Source organism: Nipponia nippon, unplaced genomic scaffold (assembly GCF_047370975.1).
Source record: "Nipponia nippon isolate SJK-2023a ecotype South Korea unplaced genomic scaffold, ASM4737097v1 scaffold_2, whole genome shotgun sequence".
Taxonomy (NCBI): domain Eukaryota; kingdom Metazoa; phylum Chordata; class Aves; order Pelecaniformes; family Threskiornithidae; genus Nipponia; species Nipponia nippon.
The window spans coordinates 120,116,289-120,143,689 of NW_028262336.1; the positions used below are offsets into that span (position 1 = coordinate 120,116,289).

The window sequence follows — 27,401 nt, forward strand, 5'->3', positions numbered from 1 at the left end:
ACATAATCTGTGTCACATTTGGTTCTCTATAACAGAATGACTAGTTTGGCTCTGAAAACTGGAACTGTGGCCTTCCTGAGTGCATATAGTTTCGGAAGCAATAATTGATACGCAGGAAGGGCATCAAGGCTGTCTGGAAAAAAATGACTTCTGTAGGATTTTCTCACACAAAATCACCACACTGCTCTTAAATGGAGACTTCATTGCTTAGATCACAATTACAGCTATTCATCTTCAAAGAGATTTTTATTTTTCTGTTAGTGTTTATGTTACTAAGGTTTTTTTTATTGTGTTAAGAACCCGGTACTCCATTTTGTGTTTGATCAGTCATTACCTGATAGTAAAGACTGACTGTCAAAATGATGATGCATGATCAGTTTCGATCTTCATTACGGAAAACAAACATGATTGCTTGAATTTTTGGTTTCCCACATATTAAAATACTTCTGTTGTATTCTTTTGCCCTTTATTGCAGCTTCTCTGTTAAAGATATAATTTGGCAAGAGAGGGATGAAATCCTATACATGTAATATGGCTTTTATGAGTATAGAAAATTGTGTTAGTATAATAATTAGTATAATGTTGATCACTGACTGTGTCTTGGCTTATCTCTTGAAATGAATAGTGGCTGCTTTCTGTCATCGTGGCCCTCAGCCTACTGCTTAAGGACTCTGCAATCACAGTCTGGCTCAAAGCAAGCCTGTAGGCACAGAACTGCAGTTTGCAGCGAGACCGGGATGCTGGAGAGCGTGCGGTAGCACTGGATTTCTTTTTATTTTCCCCCACTGCAGAGCTGGGACACAGTCACTGAACACTCCTAGGTTTGGCGTCTTGGAAGCTATAAATACAGCTTTGTGCGATTTGAGCTGATTTTTAGTTTCATGGAGGCTGACCTAGTGCTGATTTAGTTATGTTGTCTAATGTGCAGGGAGTTCTCAGAGTAAGTAGAAAGACGCTGGCATTGCACGTGTCGGAAGCAAAATTTGAACCTATTGCTCTGAAAAGCCAAATAATCTTTCTGTCCACATCTTCCTTCTGTTTGGAGGGAGTTGTTATATCTGCCATGTGTTTTTTGATGTACAGTTTTAGAAAAAAGCCACCATTGTTAGCCAAAAATAGTCTTAGGGAAAAAAAATGTAGTCGCGTTACCCATCTTTTTAGTTAAAAACTTAACAACTGTGGGGATTTTTGTAAACCTTAAAGTGAAGAAAAAAAGCCGGTACTGAACAGGTTATATTTTAATAGTCTGTAAAGCTTGTTAAATACTCTGAATTTACATACGAGGTAGAGAATCTGGATCTAATTAGAAATACGGGGGTCTGCTTGCTTAGCCATTAATGAATTCTCAAATGTCACATGATAGAAAATTCTTTAAAAGAAAAAAAAAAATCAAGCTAATTTTTTTAACAAAGAGTTTGCAACTTACATTAACATGTGTAAATGTTTTGAACAGGTTGTATCAGTCTGTAAAAATTCTGTACTCCTTTGGGATTTTTGTGACCTATTCGATTCAGTACTACGTCCCTGCGGAGATCCTCATTCCAGCTGTCACCTCCAAAGTGGAGCAGAAGTGGAAGTTACTCTGTGAGCTTGTGGTGAGAGCACTATTGGTCTGCTCAACCTGTAAGTATGTGCAGAACATCATAAAAAAGCTTGCTATTACGTGTTGTTGGGGCCTGCTTATTTAAATACATGTTCTGTTATTTATTTTTTCCAGAGGCTAGCAAACCTGACATTTTGTTTCAGTGATTCAGTATGTTTTGATTTTCATGAACAAGTGAATTTAATGTTGTATTTGTATTTTAACCACACTTTTTTAGTAGGTGTGACCAATTATTTGACAACCATATCTTTTGCCAATAATACTCTAATTAGAGCTGCCAGCTTGAAAATATTTTCTTAGAATAAAAGTTTTAAGTAATAGACACGCATTGCTGTTTTCATGTCAGCATTTCTCTATGCGATCTGCAGTACATAATGCTTGTGGAGAAACCCTTTTTCTGTTTTGTCAGTCTGCGGATTAACCCTAAGGTGTGCTGCTCTGTGTCCATACAATAGCACTGGCAAACATGGATGCCTGGTGTCGTGGTTTAACCCCAGCCAGCAACTAAGCACCACGCAGCCGCTTGCTCACTCCCCACCAGTGGGACGGGGGAGAGAATCAGAAGGGTAAAAGTAAGAAAACTCGTGGGTTGAGATAAGAACAGTTTAATAATTGAAGTAAAATAAATTAGAACAGTTAAATAAGCAAAGCAAAGCAAAAACCGTGCACGCAAGCAAAGCAAAACAAGGAATTCGTTCACTCCTTCCCATGGGCAGGCAGGCGTTCAGCCATCCCCAGGAAAGCAGGGCTCCATCACGCGTAACGGTTACTCGGGAAGACAAACGCCATCACACCCAATGTACCCTCTTCCTTCTTCCCCCAGCTTATATACTGAGCATGGTCGCATGGTATGGAATAGCCCTTGGGCCAGTCTGGGTCAGCACCGCCCCCCCCCCCCCCCCCGGCTGTGCCCCCTCCCAGCTTCAAAGCCCTTGACCAGTGTGAGTGCCACATAGCGCCTATTTAGCAACAGCTTAGCACTACTTAGCAAGAGCCATCAGTGTATCATCGACATTGTTCTCATCCTAAACCCAAAACACAGCCCCATACCGGCTACCAAGACGAAAATTAACTCCTATCCCAGCTGAAACCAGGACACCTGGTCAGAGTGTTCATGCGGGGTCACTTATTTCAGGTGATAAAATAATAACTTTGGATAATGCTCCAAAGTAGTTTTGTAGCTCTGCATACAATGTCTGTTACTCCTTTTGTTTTTCTCACTTGTCCTCTACTGTTCCCATCCTTCCTGCTGTGTCCCTGCCTTTCTTACAGCGAGTCTAGGTAGCCTAGGCACTAGTAGGAATCAGCAGTGCTCACTGAATGGGGAGCACGGTCTCATCTAGGAATCGATATTCCTGAAGATAATGAACTGAGGAAGAAGTTCAGAAGTGCTGAATAATATTGGAAGCTTTTCTCAAAGATGTTATAAAAATTGTTTCCAGTACGAAGCTGGCTTCTTGACTCTGCCATTTGTACTGAAATGAGCTGTTTACCTTAAAGAAAATCAAAACCACCAAACAAGCAAAAAATGCCAAACCTTGGGTTTTAGGGGGAAAATATTGATGAAAAAGTAGAGTTTAGCTTTTGTGAGCTCTCGTCTCTTGGTGAGTACAGACCGGTGGCTAATGTGCTGGGCGGCAGCTAATAATCATCAGTTGTCAAAGAGAACTTGGAACATCCAGTGAGACCTTCTTAAGGTCAAGCCTGTTGTGATAAAGAGTTTAATGTTGGTGCAATTTAATTACTGCAGTAAGCAGAGGGAAATACCATTGATCTAGTAACTTGCTGCTCTGAAAATACATCTGCTATGTGAAATTAAAAAAAAAACAATGTGAAAAGCTGTCTTGAATAATGAAGTGCAGATCTTCTGAAGCATCATATAGCCTGTGTTCTGCTTCAGGTGTTCATGGTGCATGGCAAACCTGTTAAGATTTTAAGATTGAGGATAGATGAATAGCTCTTGTAATACCTGAGAGACATCTAGATCCAAATGCTTCAGGATCCAGAGTGCTTTTCAGTGACTCTCCAGGACCTGAGTAAACTCTCCAGTCTTAACCATATCTTGGTGCCATGAGGCCCTCAACTTCCACTCATTTTCTGTTGTGCTTTATGTGCCCCTTATAACCTGCCCTGGTAACGATACCACAATACATTTGAAAAGCTAAAATTCTTGTAGATCCAAACTGTTGTTTACAGCTGAAGGTTTTGGGAGTTTATAGGTGAAAAAGATGCTTTCAGAGGTGTGTCTGAGAAGAGCCTCTGCTGAATAGGTTTAAAACCACATTTGCCTGTTTGACTTTGGAAAATTATAAATGACTCCATAATATTCAGCCCTAGGTTTGTTTTTTTTTTCCCTTGATTTTATTATTGAGCTTTGTAATTACTGGGTAGTCCAGGAAGGCAAAACTGGGGAACACCCTCCAAGAAAAGGAATTAGAAAAAAGAAGATTAGCTTTAAAATCTGGAAGATGAGTCTGTGAAAGGTAAAAAGAAATGGAAGCAAATCAGAGGTGGGGGTACCTTGTGAGTGGGACTTGAAAGTGGAGCGGTTGCCTATTGGGTATAATTAACTACAGCTGGGTGAACTGGGACAGGAAGAATCTAATCCAGCATGAATTGTGGTGGATCCCTTTTTCCCAGAGGTGTGTTGACATGTATTCTTTCTTCTTTTTGTTTTCATGCAATTGTGCAGTGTGATTTTTTTTGAGTTTCTGTTTTTTTCATTATAAAACAGGAGCTTATGGTCTTTCTTTTCTGAAGGCGTAATAAATACTTTAAAGTGATTCAATATAAAGTGAATGCTATATCTTTATTTCTTTTAAAAAAAAGTGTAGTAAAATTGGACCTGGTTTGTACCATTGAAACTTACCTGTGATGCGAATCTCTAAAATGGATCTGCTGAAGTGTTACAGGTGTTACTGGGATATTTGAGAGTATTAAATTGTTTGCTGCAAGGCACAGAAAGTAAAGCTAGAAGTTTGCTCTTAAAGGTTTGATATTTGCCAGGCTGTTGTGTGGTATGTGTTTATCCTAGTTGTCACTTTGTTTTTTTTTTCAAGTAGTTTCTACGCTCTCTGCATGCAGTATCTATAATACTTTTTCACCAACAATTGTGTGTGTAAGCTCCCATGCTTACACTCAACTTCTGTTTATCAGTTTTCACTGAAGCATTGGTTATAAACCAGAATTGATTTAAATAGTGCTTCGCTTTCACTAGGTGCAGACCATGGTTCCTAAAATGATTTGGGAAAGTGTTTCTCTATTAGAAAGAAAAATCCCAAAACCTTTTAAATTGAGTTTTAAAAATGAGTTTTGAAAATTGAGTTTTGGTATCAGTGACAGAATATGTTGTAATGTCTGGACCATTCAGAGGTCATACACTGATTAAAGGGGCTCTGCCTGCTTGAAAATAATTCTGTAAAAAGAGAAACTTTTACTAATAGCACATTAGCTTATTAAGCGAAGACTTGAAAAATCAGTTATTACTAATTTTTTGGGCTTTTGCATTTCTCAAATAAAAATCAATGAGGTCATTGTTTTATTGTTGCAGTATATCAGAAACTTTGCTGGGAAAAAGCATACCCTGGAGTGGGTTTTTTTGTTTTGTTTGGTAAGGTTTGTTTTAAGTAAGAACTTGACAAATGACGGGAGATGTAACATGCATCCAAAAACCTGTATGCCTTGCTTATGGTTTTGCATTATTTACTTGCTTACTTTTGGGCACTTAGCATTGCAGGAGGATTATCAGATATATATTATGTATTTTTAGATTTGCATGTTCTGTTTCCTCTGCTATTGTTTCACAAAAGAGACTTTATCTGAAGCATGCTATGGAAAATACACTTGACCCCTAATGTCACCGGTCCGAGCCAAACCTTCAAGCCCGGGGCAGGGGGAAGCGTACCCAGCCGTGGGGAGGTGCGTGGCTGGGCTGGGCTGGCTGGTTGTCGCCCTCAGAGTAGGTCAGTCTTTGCTCACTGAGCAGTTCCCAAGGAGCAGTGAGATCACCTGGACTCTTTTTCTAGACAGGATTGGTAATTAAAGCTGTTCAAAAGATTGTTTTTTCCCATATTGGAAAGAAAGTTGCAAATAGATTTAAGAGCAATGTTCGCAGTAGGTGTCTGAAATTTCTTAGCAGCTTTTTCAAGACTCTGACATGGTATTATTGAAGATAAAAGCAAATACTAAGGAGTATTTTTGCTGGGAGAGTGCTGGACTGGCAAAAGCATGCTTTTCCTTTGTTTATAGCCCCTTGTTTATACTTTTTGAACAAGGAACCAGTGAGTGGCAATGACTTGACAGACCTTGTTCCCTACTGCTTTTTCTCCCTTCTTCCAATTTAGTTTAGTGTTAAAGTAGCATCTTAGTATTGCATGGGTAAAACTACAAGTCAGATACTTCTGAATTTTGAGAAAAGGAGGGAAAGGGGGCGTTTCTGCTTCACTTGATATTTCATTTCATGAAATACTTCATGAAATACTTCATTTCATTTGCAAGAGATGTACATCTCTTCATCTTGGCTTGGATTTCACCATGTATGGTGTAGTAAGTTGGAAAATCACACCATACTTCATAAACCCTTACACTGAACGGTTGTTTTACAAACTCAGGTGAGCACCTTGTGCACTGACTGGAGGGATGAGCTAGGCTTGTGGTGAAAGCCCAGACTAGAGCTGGAGACTGGGTTTGGTAGTTGAAAGCGGGTGGGAGCTAGTTTGTAGCTAGCTAGGCTAGCGATATGATTGAAAGCTAGGCTAAGCATCACTGTGGGGGGCAAAGTTGGAAATTAGGAACAGATACACACAGAAGAAATGGGATGAGAGCCACCATGGGATTTGGAAAGCACTGAGAACAGGTATGGAGGTGCAGTGTGGTGTGGATACTCGCTAGCTGCCCTCAGGTCATGCTTGCAAGTTCCATCACTGGAAGTTCATCCAGGCAGGTGCCTAAGGATCTCCAGCAGCTGCGAGTGTTGCAGCCTCTGCCTGACAACTTGCCAGCTTTGTCCTTTGGAGTGTCCGTTCAGCTCATCATACTAGTTAAAGACACTCCTTGAAAGAAGTAAGAGGACAGAAAATCTATCTGATCGTGGTCAGATAGCACAACCACATCCCTGTGGTTTCAGTAGGTTCTGCTACTGTTGCACATGCGTTTTTATTTGAAGTGTAAATGCTTTTCATTTATTGTTCTCACAGATTTTACTTAGTGTTTGTGGTATTTGAATGTCGGATAACTTCAGTACTTTGAAATATTTGTCAGTGTGGAATTTTTACAATGTTGAAAGTATTTACCCTGATTTTATATCTTTAAAACACATCACAAAAATAGTTTGGATCTGTCTTTGCTGCATCTGCTTGGATACGGGTTGGGCACCGTGCCCATGGTTCAGCCCTTAGCTGAGCCTGTTATGTGATGGGGTTGTGGCTACTACACATTGGGATTAACCATTTGAGTATGAAGCTTTTTAGTTTGCTTCTGAAGGAACTGGACCATCCTGGCTGAATTTTTAAAAGTTTTGTTAATATCTTTACGTAGAACAGTATAAGTTTTACTTTTATCTTTTGAGGGACCAGTTTGTCTGGGAGAACAAGAAAAAAACATTCTACCCAAATGAGTCCTGTTTAGTGCGTTGCTTGAAATAAGCCACCATTATATCATGAGAGCTTTTTACTCTTCCCTCCTTACGTGGCACTGAGATCATGGTAGTTCTGGAAGGGGAGAGTTTGGAGAGGTTTTGTTGAGCCTAAACAGTTAATTCTCCTGTGTTAACAGCTTCAAAGTATGCTGAGCACATGGAGATTGAGAGGAGATCTGGAGATCATCAGCTTCAACTGCCAAGCATTAGTCAATATTGATGCTAAATAGCATCAAACATATTCACTTCTATTGATGCTCTCAGTGAAAATTGTGGTTAAAAAAATTTAGGATGTGGCAAGAATATAAGTTTCTAGTAGAATATAAATGTAAATTTCTCGCTTACTGTCTAGCACAGGCTTACTCGTGTCTTCTGCCAGAAGGTCACTAAAATGAAATTGTGCTTGCTGGAGGTGTTGGAAGAATTAAAAAAAAAAAAAGTATTGAGAAAATTGTTTTAATCTGAATGGTGGCAGCAAATCCATGAAGAAGTAACGGAATAAAATAGAAAAGAACAATTTCAGCAGTGCTCTAGTTTTTAAAGAATAAGTTGCGTTTGATTTATTAGTTTCAAGACAGTAGTGAAAACATTTTTTTTGTGAATTGGTAGAAGCTGCTGAAGAGCATCAGCAAATATAATGGAGAAAACTGGATTTGAGAGTTAATAGTATCTTTCATCCACACAAGAAATATAGATTTTTTTTTAAATTTTTTTTTTAAATAGCTTAATTTAGGGCTGCATTCCTGCAGCCACGGTACTTCTGTTAAAATGAAAATTAAGAAATATTGCATTTGAATGTGGATGTGGAGATATTGGTTGAATTGTCAGCTGTTTTGATTGTTGGCTTGAAATGAAACAAATTTAATTGAATGGCTGATCCAGCTGAGCATGAACTGAGCTGTTAGTGAGCTGCTTTCCATTAAAAAAAAATTAGCCTGAGCTTAGTGTGTAATTTTACCAATAGAATAAATGCGTTATTCAGTTGTACTTACCAGTTATGCTTGTATAAATATTTCCTTATTTTAACTGTGCCTTGATGCTGAACAATTAGACACAAGATAACATGATGTTTACCAGATACCTTATACTGTTTAATGACGTTGTGCCAATAAAATACTCGCTTAGAGTAGCTGCAGCAGAGGTAACATGAAGGAATTTTGATATCTATATAGATTTTAGACCATGCTTTTAGGATTAAGTGATAATCATTTTTATAGAAGTCATTTCTGTATCAGTTGTGAGACACAGAATTTTTTTAATATGAGTTTGTTCATTTTAAAGGGTAATATTAATGACAGATAAAATGAATAATTAACTTTGTGATTTAAATAATTCCAGATGGGATTTAGAATATTTGTGCGGACTGTTAACAGGCCCCTTGCAGTGGGCTTTAACGCAAAATAATTGTTTATAAATTGTCAAAGGAATAAAATGAAATATTTGACTAATTAATTCAATTTTTTTTTCAATGTGGGTTTGTATATTTTTTTTCTTGGATATGGGTGGCTGATGAGCATAATTCTTCTTTCCTAGTAGAAGATCCTGTGCTGTGGTTTTCAGTTGAGAGATGAGAACAAGCATCATTGTGTGGTTTTTAGGCATATGCTTAGGCATGAGAAATAGATAAGTGAAATCCAGGTTCTTCCAACCTGTTTGAGTATCTCTGCAAGAAGAATGGATCTCTTAATATCAGGGTTATATCCTGATTGATTTCTTTCTTTTGATGTGCCATTATGAATTATGACACATCTTATGAATTGCCCTTGGTGCAGGCATCACTTTATATGTGTATAATAACTAATGTTCTTTCTCACAGTACAAATATTAAACTTTTTAACATGATTTTAACATATGGATTATCATAGAATCATAGAATCGTTTAGGTTGGAAAAGACCTTTAAGATCATCAAGTGTAACCGTTAACTTAGCACTGTCAAGTCTACCACTAAGCCATGCCTCTTATGATTAATCGTTAAATGTTACGGATTATTTGAATGGTGCTAGAAGTGTTTCTTACTGGTGGTTGTTCTAGAGACATTGACTTGTGAATATAAGTTGTATGAGATAACGGGTTGGTGATTTTCTTTCTAAAACTAGCACTGCTCCAGAAGTAACTGTAGGGTCCAGCAGAACGGTCTAATGTTATTATTCATCAAAGCCTTACGAAGCCAGTTGGTTTAGTTCTTCCTTTTGCTTCAGCCGAAATCAGATATTCTTTAACAGCGACTCTGATATGGACCCAAACAAGATATTACCTGCAAATGATTGTTTTTAAAACCTTATACAGAAAGTTAAGGTTGTGAAGTAAATTATTGAAAACTTTAAACCTGTCCTGCTTTCTTTATTTTTTTAATTACTGCTGTGTTGATTGGACCTCCTTTGGATCAGGTGTTAATTAGGATTCTCTGAATAAATTCAGATTTTGAAGTGCAGCTGTTGTCCAAAATGTGTTTGTAGGTATGGGACAGGAAGAAAAGTATGTGCTTTGTGACTGAGGTGAAAAATAGAAAACTTTAGAAGATCGGTAATAAGAAAAATTAAAAATATTTTAAAATAACAGCAATGTCTTTGTCATAAAATTTGCTTGCTTTTTCTTTTCGAGACATTTGTTTTATTATTAAAAAAACCCCAAACAGTTAAGAACAAATAGTTTAGCAGTGCATTTATGTACTCTGAAATAGTTGATCCTATTCCAGGGCAGTAATTATTTCCTAGTAAGCAGACCTTATTACTTGCCACAGTTTAGTGTTTGCATTAAATATGTATTTTACAACTGTGCAAGAATGCTTGTGGAAAAGCATTATGGTGTTTTAATTGAAAACTGGATTATAGCAGAGCCTTTTTTTTTTTTTTTTTTTTAAATTTTGCAAAGGAGCCTGTAAAAGGAACCATAAATTAAAATCTAATCTATTCCAGCTTGCTTTTGACATTTTTATATGAATTTCAATGCTGTCTGGTTTTCTTATTTCTAATTATAAGGCTACCTTTTCTCTAAAGCTTTATGGATTTTGGGCCAGGCGTTGATACTGGCTGGGCTCCTGGGGTCAGCTGGTGACGGATGGGTGGCAATGGCAATGCTGGGCTGAGCAGTCCTTCAGTCAGTTCCACCGCAAGGGAAGCAGAGCTGGGTGGTCCCATGCTTTGACATGTGCAAGTTTATCTTGTAGATGTGTAATTTTTAAATAAGGTGAACTTTATTCTCTGTGGTTTATACCAGTTTCCATCTGACAGGTTTCAATATCAATATAATTTTAATTTATAAAATCCCACATGGAGTTTTCCTATCCAATACCACGGTGCTATCTTTCTGCTTATTCCCTATCCAGTATCTCCTGAATAGCAACCTTACCAATTTTCAGTGACAGTTTAGCTGTAAAACATTCATGAATCTGGTGTTCTCTAAATTTATAACTTGAACCTTTGGAAAAAAGATGGGAAGTTTCACTTTTTTTTTTTTTTCTCCTAAAGGAAAGTCTAGCACAGCAGATTTCTTGATACACTTCTAAACTCGATGAGAAGGAGTAACACACGTGCTCAGTTACCCTGCTGCTATTTGGGAGATTTGGATTTAGTTTTAGGCTGTGACATTCTGTGTTACTTGAAGAACTCCGTTGATCTTCCTGGATATAATACTTAGTATTCAGAAGGGTTCCAGAGCCATATACATGTATTTACTATCAGATAGTCAAGTACTGCAATGAAAGGGAGTATAGTAATAGAAATAGTGCAGCAAATTCAGATGCCAGTGTGTAATACTGAAATTATATTTTGTAATACATAATCTATATATCTGGGTGTTTTATATCTGGGTCTCAATAAGGATTCATGCATAGGCCATAACTTCTTTAAATGCATTAACAAAACCACTCCGTACATGGTGAAAAGTGTTTTAAAAGCATTGTCAAAACTAAGACTTAGTATATGTTTTTGTAGCTTTGATGTTATTAGGGCAAAGGAAGCCAGGAAAAAGATGACAATTATATTCTCTTTGAACAGTTTATATGTTCCTTTCTAACTCATGCCTTCAGCAAATACAGTCAATAAAAATTACCAGATTGTGCTCACTAATTTAAAATATTTTTAGTTAGGTACGCTACAGCGACACATTGTGAAGTGCAAGTTGAAGATTCATAATACCATTTACAGTGTAAACTTATGTGACAGTCCGTGCTCTGAAGATTTTAGATGACACACGGCATAAGTTGCAAAGTGCTATGTGGGTTAAGAGTCATCTAGTTAGCATGCAGAAGTATGTTTTCTGGACCTCTGCACCTGCGATGGTCAACCTAGCCAGACTCCTTGTAAGCAAGGGAGAGAAACAGGTGCTTGGAAGGGCACAATTTGACTGGTCTGTTTTACATGTTTACTTCTGGATGAGTTGAACTGGGCCAAAGAAGTGCTGGTTTCCTTCTTCAGGCTATTTGAAGGAATGTAGGTGAGAAATATGTCTAGCATTTTGCATGATGAATCCTTCTCAGGAAGAGTGGGAAGCGATGCTGAATATCATGCTCATTTGCCTGCAATTCAATCCCATCTTCCCTTTCCAACAATAATTTTAGAACTAATCAAGCCTGCTTTTATTTTTTGTTCCACTTAATATTTTCCATCTGTATGCTTACCAATGTAATGAAATGGTGATATGAAAATTCTTTGTCCAAATAACAAATATATATATATTCTCTAGCTAATGGAAAGTGAACTTTGTTTGCAATATGTTCGTGACTTTGTATCTCTCTGTTATTTTGGCCCATTATATTTCTATGCATGAACTGGCTTAGAAGAGAAGGTCGTTTATGGGGCGCCTTCTGAAATGTCATACACGAGCCAGTGGTTTTCTGTCATGCTTATTGAGTGGAGCAGATATTTTTTGCATGTACTCCTTATGCATTTTGCCTCTATCCAGTGGATCATAGACATGAAATTTCTGTAAGATTCAAAGATTCCTAAGGGGAAAGTAAAGGAAGAGGCAGATGGAAAAATACCCCCTTTTCCTAGTGCCCAGTTAAGAGGAAATAGATAATGGTGCTTGACATCGTTAAAAATCTCCCCGTTATTTTCAGGAGATTGGCATGTCTTCCTTCCTCCCTTTTGATATGCAACAACACAGAGTTGAAAAGGTATATTGTGTTAATGGAAATACCAAAAGTAATAGGATGCCATGCTAATGCTTACTTGGTTGATCTGAGTTGAGTATTATTGAATATTTATCTGTACTTTTTCACTCGATAAGGTCCCACAGTGTAGATGCAGTGATAATGAACAACATTTACAGTCACAGAGAGTCTAAGGGAGCTGTAGCACAAGCGATCTCATTTGCTTTTTAATCCTTATGTTTTCAAAGTCATGTTCAAGGATTCATTAGTTTGTTCTTTCCTGTTGCATCCTGTAAACTTCTTTTTTTTTTTTCTCTCTATTTTTTCTGTTGTTTTTTTTTTTTAAACCTGGAATTTTTCCTAGACCTGACTTGCACTGTGGCCCCCAGACCTTTGTCCTGGAACAGCCAGAAGAGCTGTGTTGTAGAGTTTAGGAGATGGAGGGAGGAAGAGGGATATCTTTACAGTACGATTTTATGATACATGAGTCAAATTAACACCTTACTGCTTACAAATGTAGGATATCCTACTCTTCTCTCTGTTCTTTGTCCTACCCTGTATTGATGTAATCCCATATTCTTCCTCATGCTGGCTCTGGCATTCAAGCAGAAAAGAGCAGATCGGATTCACTGATCAGCACAAACCTCCATGTTCTGTGTTTAACTGTTTTGTGTATTTTTCAGTTCAGCAAGTGACGGAATATATTGCGTTTTGACTTGCAGTAATTGCTCATTGATCAAAGCTGTTCTGTAACACAGCAAAATAAAAATTCTGTCTCTCGTTCTTCAAAGTTAAATTATGTTTTTATTTCACATGGGCTTTTCTGGTAGGGTTATTTAGCCTGTAGTTCTTCCTTCCTGAATCGCGTTGCTGTCCTATAAACTGATAACTCATTAGGAAGGCGTTTCTGTGGTAAAACAAAACATACGTAACTGATAATCATACAATATCAGGCAGTCCCTTTTTAATTATAAGCTTGAAAATTGCAACAGGCTACTTTTGAAGTTTTATATATTCCACGGTGTTTCAGCTGAATGTCCTACCTACTGGTACTCCATGTTCTCAGAGGGGAGTTTTGACAAGATGACTGAGTACAGAAGATGCCCTGGATGCTTTGATTCTGCATTAAGGTTGAGCTGCCTTAATTTGTGTACTATTTTGGCTGATTTTTGGGGCAGTGTTTCAGAGATACTCTAGTAAGAGGGCTTAAATGAAAAGGACATGAGAAGTATGACTGTACTGTGCTAAAAACTGGTGTTTAAAGACAGTTTTCTGGCAAAGAAAGATGTAGACTAATTTTCAGATTAGAGCAGCATTGATGTGTGATGGCTTCTGTTCACCACAGTCCTGACTGGTCGAGGAAAAAAACTGTGTATGTTTACTCATCTTCCCTTTTTTTTTTTTTTTTTTTTTTTTTAACCTTCATGAGCTTTGTGCTCTAGCTGAATCTCATAAGTGGTTTGTCGTGCTTAAGTTGCTATCTAGCATGTTCTGTAATTGCAGATAATGCCATTGCTAACCATAGGGGATGAGTTCTGTTACTATGTCGCACAGAAAGGAAAAAAAGGGAGGAGGCAGCAGTTTGGGATAAGAGACTAAAAAAGCACATATTGTTTTATTCTATTTCTGTGTTCTTTGGGAGCAAGGCAATTTTAAAATTCTCTTAGCAAAGATTTTTTTATTTTCATCCTGGTGCTTTACCAAATTTCAGACCAGTTCTATAAAGGTAATGAGTGGAAAGTTACAGAAAAAAAATTACTTCAGTTAAGACGAGTAGCGTGGCTGTGTAGTTGTTTATGCAGAGCATGGCTCATAAAGACAGTCAATGCAAGATGGCAAACTGAGACTTTTACAGTTCAAATCAAAAAATTAACTTAGCTTTCAGGACAGAGGTGCCCTCTGTCTTCTTGCAAGTACTAGGATACCTTATAATGCATGTTATATAAATGTGTGGTATGAAGCAGGTAAAAGAATTGCACGAATTACCATTTTGGCTATAGCTCTTGGACATTGTGAGACCTTTGACATTCAGAATCAATTATCCAGGACTACCAAGACCACTGGTACAACTGTTGAGTAAGACCTCTCATTATCTTGAATACCATGTGTGTCAAACAGTTATTTCAGTTTTAATTGCTTGTTGGCATTTTTATGCTCTGTTTTAGTTCCTTTGAAGCTTATTACTATGGAAACAATAATGTAATTGGTCTAAGCACAGTTAAGTGGAGTACACGAATTTATTATGCAGATCTGAAATTTGTTATGGTTTGTGCAGTAGTTCTGTCTTGCTTTCCACTAGTCCATTCCATACTCAACAGTATGGAACAGACTCTGGCTAGGTAATTCATAAATTACAGTCTTTCAGGGACAAGGAATGTATAGAAATATGAGGCAGCTGAATTTGAAGAACTTCTTCCACCTGATTCAGTATGGATATATAGTTTTTAAGGAAAAATGATTCCTTACAGCTGAAAGTTCCATATCAAATAAATGTTACTTACTGCATATAATCCAATACCTGTTTGAAATGAGAGTTGAATTGGTGTGCTATACCTTTTTTTTTCTTGAATTATTCCAGCTGTTTACTGTCCTTTCTGTGGCATGGTGCACACGTGCATGACTGGACCACTGCAATACAGTTAATGCATAAATTTGTGTACTTGTATAAATATTCTCTGCTATGCTCTGAAAACATAAGAAGTTATATGTGATTACCATGATTACATTAAATACTTGTTGGTAGTACCTACCTGAATGTTTGAAAGAAATTTGGAGACATTTAATTTCAAAATATCTTTTAAGAATTTTGTGGATTCCAGCTGGTTTCTTTTGTATAATTGTGTAGTGGCCTTTTAGAAACTATACATTTCCTATGTATCAGTTTAGTAATTTCTTTGACATGCCAGAAAGAAGGACAGTCATCTGTGCTGGGGATAGAAGAGGAAACATTCTTGGAGGAACGTTCTTAAAAGCTGGTTGTTGGATTATTTTTTTATTTTTTATTTAGTTTGGTTTCATAATTTTGTAGAACTTAACAAGCAGTTAAGATATTTGCAGTAAAATTACATTTGTGATAATGTAAAAGAAAGTTTTGTATCTAGCTCTGTAAATACTTGTGTTTCAGTTTTGAGAGCTTAAACAGCTTTTGCAGTGTTAAAGAAACAGTTTCTTCTTTTTTCTTAAACTCCAGTATTTTGTAAACTTGTAAATGTGAATGATATGCCAAGATAATGAAGAGACTCATTGCCAGTTGCATTCTACTTACAGTACAAGGTGGTATGTTCAGGTGTATTAGTAGCTTATAAAAAAAAGGGAAAAGTAGAAGGATGTACCAAATGCCAAGGTTGTTTTGTATTGTAAAGAAGAATCCAGGACAGAAAAAATGGTAAGCAATCTCTTCCTGTAAAATCACTAGGTTTAATGAGTTATTTATAGTTTAGCTTATTGCCTTCACTCTGTGAAGCAGTTAAATAAAAATCAGTTAAAGGTTTTCAAGGTAAGTGTGTCTAATCAAATAAGATGATTTAGCTACAAACATTGACTGATTAATTTGAAACATAATTTCCACTACTGCAGACTAGTTGGTTCAAAGTCAGCTTTCCGAAGGAATTAGGTGTACACAATTGCTCCATCAATGTACCCCCACGAGCAGCTTTTAAAATCACAAAATGATAGAAGGATTTAAGATTGGAAGGGACCCTTGAAAGTCATCTAGTCCAACCTTGTGCTCAAAGTTAGCCTACCCTCAAACTTTTCAGCCACTTCTGAAAGGAGGCTGGTGGTCTGAATGATGATTGAATTAATACAAATTTTTCATAAAACTTGTCTTAAGTATGGGTAGGAGAGCCAGGCATTTCCAATGCTGGGAAGATGGGTAGAATTTAATATTGTGTGTTCTGTCCAGCGTTAGATGTTTAGGCTGAATGCTCAAGTCTGGACAACTAGTAAAGTAGTAAACTAGCCTGTTGGGCTAGTGGGGCAGTGAGGGCACTGAGGGCAGTGGGGACAGGTGGAAGAGAAACTGAGGGAGGCAATTTGGGGGGAAAAGTTAGAAATCCATGAGAAAGTTGAGCAGCAACACTAGTAGAATCTCCTTTCAGGAAAATACTGAGATAGCATATTTCATTTTGGATTACTCATGCATATATCTCCTGTACGGAAAACTCAGCCCATACCTTACAAGTTAAGGAGGAATGACTATGCATTGTTTTCAGGAAGCCTGTTGAAAGTTGCTGTGAGCATGCTGCACCATATTATTAGACTCAACAACAAAAAGTCCTAATACTGCCTCCTGTGCAAATATTCCCATGAAATGGTTGAATTCCAATATCAAGTAAATCAATGAGAAACTTGTAGTTGGGCAAAAACATCTTAAAAAGGGAAAATGTTTCATAGGGTTGAATAACTTGTTGTATCCAAAGACCCTTGCATGGTAAATTTGTCTTCAGAATCTGGCTCCTCCCTACTAGGGGGGAGAGAGGGTAGATGGGGACAATTTTTTCTCTGGGTAAGTCTTACTTATGTGATTGATTATACTGTATTCTGAATCATGGTGTCTGAACAGATTTATCTTGTGCCTCTGTAACAGAAATATTGCATCTGGGCCGCTTACTGGAGGCTGCCTTTCTGAGTGGGATCTCTGTGCATCTTTTTGCCTTTTTAACACTTTTGTGAGTGGGCCAGATCAGGAGCACTGGTTGAATCTACGGAGGTAGTCATTACCTTTTTGGTTACTCTTCAATCTCTACAATCTGTTGACAGTCCTTCTAGTGGGAGTGCATCTTATGCAGCTGGGAGTTACTACACCTATTTTTAACAGTTACATCCTATGATAATTTTTTTTTAATATATGTGTATATATATATATAAACATGCATATTATAACAAATAATATAACCATACACAGAATGAAAGTCATGCTCTGCAATAGCTTAACTAGCATATATATACTATACTATATGCAATGTGGTAGGTATTCAGATTTTTGTTCCCTCATTGGCAGCTTTCAGTCCCTTGTTTACTATTGACGTGATTTTTGATATATGGCAAAAAGTCTGACTGCCCTCTTTGTTAGGAATAAATCCAGTTCTCTTGTATCATGGTCTCACACTGCCAGCTCTCATTCCTTCTTTCCTGGCTCCCAGTGTTGCTTCTCATGCTCTAGGTTAGCAGAATTCATGTTTTGTCACACTTTTACCTTTGTAACCTTTGCTAAATCTGTCTGCCTTTGCTGGATTAAGATCAGATGCCACATTTTTATTCTTCTGCACAGTTCAGCTCTATTTCTGTGAACTACTGCTTTTTCACTCTACTGGTACCTCCCCATGATCTTGCTCATTGCATCATCCTTGACCTTTCAGATCTCTGCCTCCACTTTTGCTATTAGTTGGAAAAGCTACTCAATCTCTTGTTCTGTGTTTATCCACTATTTATCCAGTATCCAGAAACCTTTTGTTTTGTAACTTTCCTGCATTTATTTTATTTTTTCATCTTTATTTGTATGCATTTCCCTTTATTTTATGCTTTGTTTTAATTGTCTGACATAATTCATCTGTAATATCAGACAAGAAGCCGGAGGATTATTAGTATAAATGCATGGAATGAGCGATTATTATTACGTGACAAGTAATCAACTTGACACAAAATATTCCAGTTCTGAAGTCTAAATGGTTTGGCTAAGAGAGCTGCAATTATATGGTTTATGTTTCCTTTAATTATCCCTATTTGATAGTTACAGGCTATATCTCTTACTGGAATGTGGAGACAAAATGATTGCAAATACTTGCTGCAAAATTCATTGCTGAGAATATGGTAAGAGTTTAATTTTAAGACCTGTTGCTTAGACGTATAGACTAGGCTAAAAGAATTTACTATTCAGTTAAATGTGAAAGGATACATTCTAAATTTATGTGGAGTTTGATTTAAAATTTTGATCTGGTTTCAAGGTTGCCATCTAAAAGTTATATATTTTGTGGAAGCATCCAGTAGAGTTAATATGCAGCTCAGAGACCTGAATAAGTTTTGATTGCAGAAGCACATATTCTAGATTTGTCACTCCTGGGAAAACAGGGTAAGCATTTTAGATATATTGCTTAAACTAAAGCCCTGTCTGTACAGTGAAGTAATTTTTTATATTTTTTTTAACAAATTCAATCTGAAATAATATTTAATGAGCTAGAAATAAATTGCAAGGCAGCTAGCTGAGGTTAAGGAAAGGTTAAAGTATCATGACTGAAAACTAAAATAATTCATTTTTGTGGCTCTATTGAGCTGGATATCTTAGATCTAATTCTTATTCAGCTCTGTGTGAAATAAACTGTGGAGTAGTGATAAATTAACCTGCCTCCTGAGGGTACAACAGTCTGATGTGGTATTATGAGAAACTGTGAATTGCTTGGCAACATTAACATTTCTTCAGTAGAAGAAAAGGGACCAGAACCCTTTGTGCTTTGGGTCTTACCGGGCACCTTTCCATGAGTCAGTGTTTTAGAAATGGCTCTTTCTCTTTATAGGTTTGTTTAATTGCTAGAAGGAGCTGCCATCCAGTGTAACTCTGGTTGTGTCTGCTTCATAGTGGAGAAAAATGCTTGAAGTGTCGGGCATATCAGTCTTGATTATAAAGATGAATCTTGCGACTTACTACCCTTGTTGTTTTGTTTGTGTATTTAAAACTTTTCCTTTTTCTGTGTTGCATTTATCAAGTTTCAACTTTTAGCTACCATGCTTGCTTATCTTTTGTCTGCTAGGTTTAAGGATCCTTTCTTACCACATTTTTTGTTCCACCTGTTAATGCAAGCAGGCTATAATTAATTTATAGTTAGTGTACTCTTTGGTAAACTAAATAGACTGAGTGTAGGAGGCATTTTCCAATCCTTCTTGTTTAAGATAATCTTTTTTGTGCAGAGTATAAAAGAATACTAACACTCATACAGTCTCTTTCACATCTGCCAAAACAAAAACAATTTTCAGTGCAGAGCAATAACTTCCCTATTTTTACTTATATTCTTTCATGTTTATGATCATGTTATCACTTTTGGTTGTAATATCAGCCTCACATTCAGCTGGGTAGCTGCCATGGTTCCCAAGACAGTAAAGCAAAGCCTTTTGTTCTAGACTAGGATCACAGAATCATAGAATGCTTTGGGTTGGAAGGGACCTTTAAAGGTCATCTAGTCCATCCTCCCTGCAATGAGCAGGGACATCTTCAACTAGATCAGGTTGCTCAGAGCCCCATCCAGCCTGGCCTTGAATGTTTCCAAGGATGGGGCATCTACCACCTCTCTGGGCAACCTGTTCCAGTGTTTCACCACCCTCATTGTAAAAAATGTCTTCCTTATATCTGGTCTAAATCTACCCTCTTTTAGTTTAAACCTTTACCCCTCGTCCTATCGCAACAGGCCCTGCTAAAAAGTCTGTCCCTATCTTTCTTGTAAGCCCCCTTTAAGGAGTGAAATAAGGTCTCCCTCAGCCTTCTCTTCTCCAGGCTGAACAACCGCAGTTGTCTCAGCTTTTCTTCATAGGAGAGGTCTTCCGTCCCTCTGATAATTTTTATGGCCCTTCTCTGGACCTGCTCCAGCAGGTCCATGTCTTTTCTGTGCTGTAGGCTCCAGAGCTGGATGCAGCACTCCAGGTGGGGTCTCACCAGAGCAGAGTAGAGGAGCAGAATCACCTCCCTCAACCTGCTGGCCATGCTTCCTTTGATGCAGCCTAGGATACGGTTGGCTGCCTGTGCTGTGAGCACCCATTGCTGGCTCACGCCCAGCTTTTCATCCACCAGTACCCGAAGTCCTTCTCCTCAGTGCTGCTCTCAATCCCTTCATCCCCCAGCCTGTACTGATACCGGGGATTGCCCTGACCCAGGTGCAGGACCTTGCACTTGGCCTTGTTGAACGTCATGAGGTTCACATGGGCCCATTTCTCAAGCTTGTCCAGATCCCTCTGGATGGCAGCCTGTCCCTCAAGTGTGTCAGCTGCACCACCCAGTTTGGTGTCTTCTGCAAACTTGCTGAGGGTGCACTTGATCCCACTATGTCATTGGTAAAGATATTAAACAGTACTGGTCCCAATACGGACCCCTGAGGGACACCACTTGTCACTGATCTCCATCTGGACATTGAGCCGTTGACCACTACCCTCTGGATGCAACCATCCAACCAATTCCTCATCCACTGAACAGTCCACCCATCACATCCATCTGTCTCCAATTTAGAGAGAAGGATGTTGTGGGGGACCATGTCAAAGGCCTTACAGAAGTCCAGATAGATGACATCTGTAGCTCTTGTCCACTGATGTAGTTACTCCATCATAGAAGACCATTAGGTTGGTCAGGCAGGACTTGCCCTTGGTGAAGCCATGCTGGCTGTCTCGAATCACCTCCCTGTCCTCCATGTGCCTTAGCATAGCTTCTAGGAGGATCTGCCCCATGATCTTCCCAGGCACAGAGGTGAGGCTGACAGGTCGGGAGTTCCCAGCATCCTCCTTTTAACCCTTTTTAAAAATGGGTGCAATATTTCCCTTTTTCCAGTCCCCAGGGACTTCCCCTGACTGCCATGACTTCTCAAGTATCATGTGAGTGGCTTAGCAACTATATCAGCCAGTTCCCTCAGGACTCTGGGATGCATCTCCTCAGGTCCCATAGACTTATATATGTTCAGGTTTCTCAGGTGGTCACGAACCTGATCTTCCCTTACACTGGGAGGGACTTTGCTTTTCCAGTCCCTGTCTTGCGGTCCATCCACTTGAGAGGTATGAGGAGAGAGGTTACCAGTGAAGACTGAGGTAAAGAAGTTGTTGAGTACCTCAGCATTCTCCTCATCCATTGTTACCTGTTTGCCAGTCTTGCTCATCATGGAGATACGCTTTCTTTGACCTTCCTTTTCTGGCTGACATACCTGTAAGAAGCCCTTCTTATTATTCTTTGCATCCCTTGCCAAGTTCAGCACCAGCAGCACTTGGCCTTCCTGACCCCATCCCTACACAACCAGGCAGCATCCCTATACTCTTCCCAGGATACCCGTCCCTGCTTCCACTGCCTGTGCATTTCCTCTTTGCCCTTTAGTTTGACCAGCAGGTCTCGACTCATCCATGCTAGTCTCCTGCCTTCCTTTTCTGATTTCTTACACCTGGGTGTTAAGAGCTCTTGAGCTCTATGGAAAGCATCCTTAAAGATTTGCCAGCTGTGTTCTGCTCCTTTGTCCCTGAAGGCGGTTTTGCAGGGGGTCCTATTGACTAACTCCTTGAACAGCTGGAATTTTGCTTTCCTGAAATTCAGGGTGCTGACTTTACTCTTTGCCCGACCCATATCCCTCAGGACTGTGAACTCCACCAGTGCATGATCACTGCAGCCCAGGCTGTCTCCAATCTTGATGTCACTGATTAGCTCACTTGTGTTGGTGACCAACAGGTCCAGTATCGCATCCCATCTGGTAGGGCTGTCCATTACTTGGCTTAAGAAGTTATTCTGAATGCATTCCAGGAGTCTCCTGGATTGCCTATACATTGCCATGTTACTTTTCCGGCAGATGGTTGAAGTCCCCCAGCAGGATGAGAGCCTGAGAGTGCAATGCCTCCTGTAGCTGGAGTAAGAAGGCTTCGTCAATAGGCTCCCCTTGGTCGGGCAACATGTAGTAGATGCTAATCACAAGGCTCCCTTTGTTGCCTCAGCCTCTAATTCTTACCCATAAACTTTCAACCTGCTCGTGGCTGTTCTTCAGAGACAGCTCTTCGCACTCCATCCATTTCTTGATGTAGAGGGCAACACCTCTGCCCCTCCTTCCTCGCCTGTCCCTTCTGAACAGCCTGTAGCCATCGATAGCCATGCTCCAGTCATGGGATTCATCCCATCAAGTTTCAGTAACGGCAACTAGGTCATAGCTTTCTAGCAGCACGGTGGCTTCCAGCTCCTCCTGTTTGTTGCCCGTGCTGCGTGCATTTGGTGTAGGGGCAATTCAGCTGGGCTGTTGGCCGTGTCACCTTCTTAGAGGAACACCCCTTAATTCCTTTGAGGTATTTCACTGGTGTTTCCCTGTTGGCTCCTATTACCTCAGGAACCCCTGGCTTATCTCCATAAGACTTCAGGTGTGCTGCAGTGTAGCCAGCACGTCTCAGAGCAACAGGCTGAGTGCCCTCGCTAGCACCCTGTCCCTCTAACCTTGGCGTGTCATCCCACAGCTTGTCACAGGCAAGCCTGATATTATCCCCCTCCCCCTTCAAGTCTAGTTTAAAGCTCTGCCAGTGAGCCCCGCTAGCTCATGAGCAAAGACCCTCTTCCCCCTTTGAGAAAGGTGGATCCCATGTGATGCCAGCAAGCCTGGTGCCATGTAGGCCATCCCATTATTGAAAAACCTGAAATTGTGGCGGTGACACCAGCCATGAAGCCATGTATAATAGACTGGGCCCGTCTGTTTCTTCCAGTGTTGCTGCCCACAACTGGAAGGAGATTGGAAAAAATAACCTGTGCTCCAGATTCCCTCACCAACCGTCCCAAGGCCCTGGAAGTCTCTTTTGATCATCCTTGGGCTGCATGTTGTGGCTTCATCACCACCCACATGGAAGAGCAGTAATGGGTAATAGTGTGAGGGCCGTACCAGGCTAGGAGGTTTCCTAGGGATGTCCTTAACCTGGTCCCAGGGAGGCAGCAGAATTCCCTAAGAGGAGGGTCTGTCCGGCATATTGGACCCTCTGTGCCCCTCAGAAGGGAGCTGCCTACAACTATAACCCATCTTTTCTTCCTTGTGGAGGTGGTCATGATACAGGGGGTAGGCTTTCCTGACCTTGGCGACACCTCTGATGTAGATGGATAGTTATCCGCATCATCTGTTGACTGGCCTTCCACGTCCAGAGCCTCATACGTGTTGTACAGAGGCACGTGGGAAGGCGAGGTGGGCAAGGAGGGGGTTTGCCTGCTGCCCCGAGTGTGGACTTGCCTCCATTCACTCCTTTCCTTTAAGCTGCTGCCTGGGGAGTCCTGGGGCTAGAACCTGTGCCTCGTTCCCCATGGCAGGATTGCTTCCTCTAGTTTCCCATTACTTGCAGTGATTGTCAGCTCTGACAGTAAACAGTTTTCCCCTATTTCAGGATAGAAGTGTTAGATGACTCAAGTTTAAGAACTGGCTTTCATTGGAAAGAGCTGCTCAGTAGTTAGCAAGGAAGATATGATGGCTAAACTGTCACTAATGAGTAGTTCAGGGAACTATTTCTCCTCCTTCCCCCCCCCCCCCCCCCGCTTTTTTTTTTCCTTTCCAAAATGAGACCTAAAACTGAATTCTTTCTTTTTGGATGCAGAAGTTTCCAGTTAGGAAATTCTCACAGGGCAGCTACTCCAGCTACTCCCTCCTCACAGGGCAGCTACTCCAGCTACTCCCTCCTCACAGGGCAGCTACTCCAGCCCCTCAGCCACGTTGGTGGCCCTCTGCAGATCTTGCTCCAGTTCATATAAAAGTCTATCTTGTGCCAAGGAGGCCTAAAACTGGATATTGAATTCCAGGTGTGATATTTGTTAATATAGTTACACTGTCACAGGATCAGTTTTCTATATGGCATTTCATCTTCTCTCAAGCTAAAACTCCCATTTTGTTGCTCTGAATGTGAAATATATGCACATCTATGGCACTGTAGGAATAGCGATCACTAATTATGAGGATTACATCTATTGGACATTCGCTCATGTTACTGAAAGTTAAGTCATGCACAAAATTTAAAAATTCAAAACCTCAAGGTTTTGGCTTATTCATCCCAAGTTTCACTATACAATAAAATATTAAATAAATCAAATACAGATTTTTTTTTCTAAATAATTTTTTCAATATCAGTATTTTATTTTTAAGTGTTGTAGACCCACTTAGCTAGTTTATTGGGTTTACATACAGCAACTAAAATGTATTGTTAACCCATAACAGTCCTGTTTTTCAGGTACACTGAGTTAATGCATGTCTCCCATAAGTGTGGGTGAGAACTGTTCGTCTAACTCACCATGTTCTCAGCAGAGAATAAGCCACTGCTTATGCATGTAATATTCCAGTTATATTCTCAAATAATGCTAGTTGTAAACATTTCTTAATTACTCAGTGTTGCAAACAGTTCTTGTTGAACATCTGTTGGTGACAATTACTGAAGTGTATCATGTATGATTACTTACTGTAGGACAAAAACCAATTACTACTGAGTTCAGATGTGTTATTACTTTCTGGAAATTTTATCCTATCAGTCAGACTTACTGGTAACTGTAATTTGGTGTGATTGTAGCTCTGCTGTACTGTTCTGTTTAACATTCACGTCAAGTCTGTTTTGTCCTGTCAGATGCTCCAAAGTGATTTGATGCTGCCCCAGGAAAATGTTGTAAATTAGATATAGGATCTCCCCTCTGACTTCTGCTAATACATTTAAAAATGAAATTCTTGCAAAAAGGCCTACTGTACAGCTCAATTTTATGAGGCATTAGGGAAGAATAATATTATCATGTTTTTAAAAAATATTATTTATTGATTCCTATTTTGTTTATGATTCATTTAATAGTACATATTGTAGAATATGGAGAAGATAATGTACTGCTTGTTTGCATGTCTTTCAACTCTAGCAGTCTCCCTTAGCTTTTAATAAGTGAGTTAATAATTAAGTCTGTGCACTGTGACAGACTTCTGTGGTCTAGTAAGCAGATCTGGATTAACATTTTATTTCTCTTGTATGTGTAGACTCAGTCATCTCATATTCTACATAGATACTCTGTTTATCATAGCTACTTCTGATGTCCTTTAAGACTCAACCGTATTTATCACTCTTGGAATTTTGAGATTGTAGATTTTCTACAGAGTATTTCCCTCATTTAGGGCATAATGTGGATAGTGCTTTATTAACAAACTGCAAATCATTATCCACTTACCCTTCAAATCTAGTCTGGTAATTGAATAATTTCCAAGGTTGTCTTTCTTTACACTAGTTCTTAAATACATTAGAAACAAAAATGTGTTTTCAGAATTTCTACAGGTAAAGTGAAAGGTGAGAGTAAAGATGGAAAAACTGAGGACAAAACTAAGTGTTCTTTGATTATAAGTGCTCAATTTTAAGCATTTAGAATATTATTTTTCAGAATATTTGGCATTATATAATGTAATACAGCTCGTCGTGTAGCTTCAACACAGATTCTATTGCTGTCAGCTTCATCTGCAAGTGCTCTGCACCTCTGCAGTCTCCCTCCTTTCCCTGGAATTGCTTTTGCTGTGTTTTTGTTTGGTATGTAAGTTCTCACAGGCAGCATTTCTATAGTCTTATGCATAGGTGCAACACTTGTTCTCGTATAAATTAAGAGGGAGCTTAAACTTACAAGGGGAGGATGGTGTATAATGGTCTAGTTAGATCCTCTCAAGCCTCATTAGATTTACATGTACTCTGATGCTTTTAGTGACAGACATCCTACATTGTTTTAAGTATCAATATCTTTAATTCAGTCAGAAGCATAAAGTTGTCATAAATAAATTCAGTCATAAAGCACAAAAGTCTTCTCAACCGATTTTAACTATTGGAAGGTTATCTAGGAATGCAATGTGTCTTGCATATCTCTATATGTGTTTCCATCTTAAATTAGTTGTTTTGGCTCCCGCTAGTGTGAAATAAGTTTTAATCCATGTGGTTGGTGGAGTGTAAGGGGGTAGTGTTTTGCTGTCTGATGAAGAATTTCATATTTGGTTAGGTAAATTTTACCCAAAATTTAATTTACAATGTTGACTAGATCTCTGCCTAATATAATGGAGTCAATGCAACTAGCTTGTCTGTAGGCACCCAGATTGAGGTGGGAAGCATTCAATTCTATTTTTTTATATTTCTGTAGATTTCCTCCACGGCAAGAGGTGTGAACTAGCTTCCTATTTTCCTGCATTAACTTTATTCACCTAAGAGTCCTAAAGAAACTTAGTACTAAAATGCAAAACTGTGTGTGAACTAATATTACAAACAGCCCTTGTGCCATAGGACTGGCAGGCTTTCAATCTAATTTTGGTGTATTAAAAAAAAAAAAAAAAAGAAAAGGGTCTAGTGGGGACGGAGATGATAACCAGATCTTGTGGGTAGTAGAATGCCATGCCAATGGTGAGGAACTGTTGAAGGAGCTTGCAAAGATGAGAAGCTTGCAGATATCTGGCAGATGAAATTCATTTTAGATAAATTTTTAGGTAATGCATCAAGGGGAAAGTAACTTAAATTATGCTTACAATAGTTCTGGGCTTAGAAGTACCCATTTAGACTTGGGAAGAGATCTTGCAGTCATTTTCAAAAGGTTTCTGAAACCATCAGCTCAGTATCCACTGGCAGCAAAAAGGCCAATGAAATTGTCAGAGAACAAGACACAGGGCATCGTTTTGCTGCCATATAAAACTTGGCTTCCCGTGGTTTTAAGTATTGGTGCAGTTCTGGTCTCTGTATTTTGACAAGTAGAAGAGCAAGTGTTCTCTGACTTCAGCCCAGGTTCAGCTCTGTGGGATTCGGTTTCTTATTAATACATGCTGATAAATACATCATCTATCTTTAAAAGCCATTCCTTGGCCAAAAAAAAAAAAAAAAATCAGATAGTTCAATGCAAAAATAAATAATACAGTAGATATTTTGTCATGTTACTGTTGCAATTTTTATGGGAAATTATCAGAGGGATAAGAAGATAACATTATTTTAATTTACTTTTTCGTTCTTTGCATAGAGGGTTTTTTTGTTTTTTCTTTAGTAGGTGGTTGAACCCCAAGGAAAAGAACAGCTTAGCTATTAAATGGTCTGTATATGCATGACTTTGAGTGCTTTACTCTTGCAATGAGAGAGAGCTGGAATGACAATAATCACAATAAAAACAAACACACAAATTATTGTGAGCAATTGTTTTAGCTCAAATAACTGTCATTCTATATAACATGAAATTACAGGGGGTAAGCACAGTAGAAATAATTGCTATCATTAAATAAGAACAAAGTGCTTGATAGCAAAATAAATCAAGAATACATTATTACTGATTTTACCAAAGTGCAGGGTAGCATTTTAAATTCACTAAAGGTGATCAGCCTTCAAGTTCTTTGTAACAAAAAACTGCATATAA

At 38.9% G+C, this 27,401-nt stretch overlaps 1 protein-coding gene across 2 annotated transcripts in view; it reads left to right on the forward strand.

Annotated features, from left to right (window-relative positions):
* The window catches only part of SLC36A4 (solute carrier family 36 member 4), a 127,209-nt gene that overhangs the window by 58,670 nt on the left and 41,138 nt on the right, over positions 1 to 27,401 (forward strand). For both annotated transcript variants that reach the window (XM_009470373.2, XM_087757147.1), the window contains exon 10: positions 1,454 to 1,623. In XM_009470373.2, the coding sequence (XP_009468648.2) occupies positions 1,454 to 1,623 (170 nt within the window). The remainder of the gene's footprint in view (positions 1 to 1,453; positions 1,624 to 27,401) is intronic.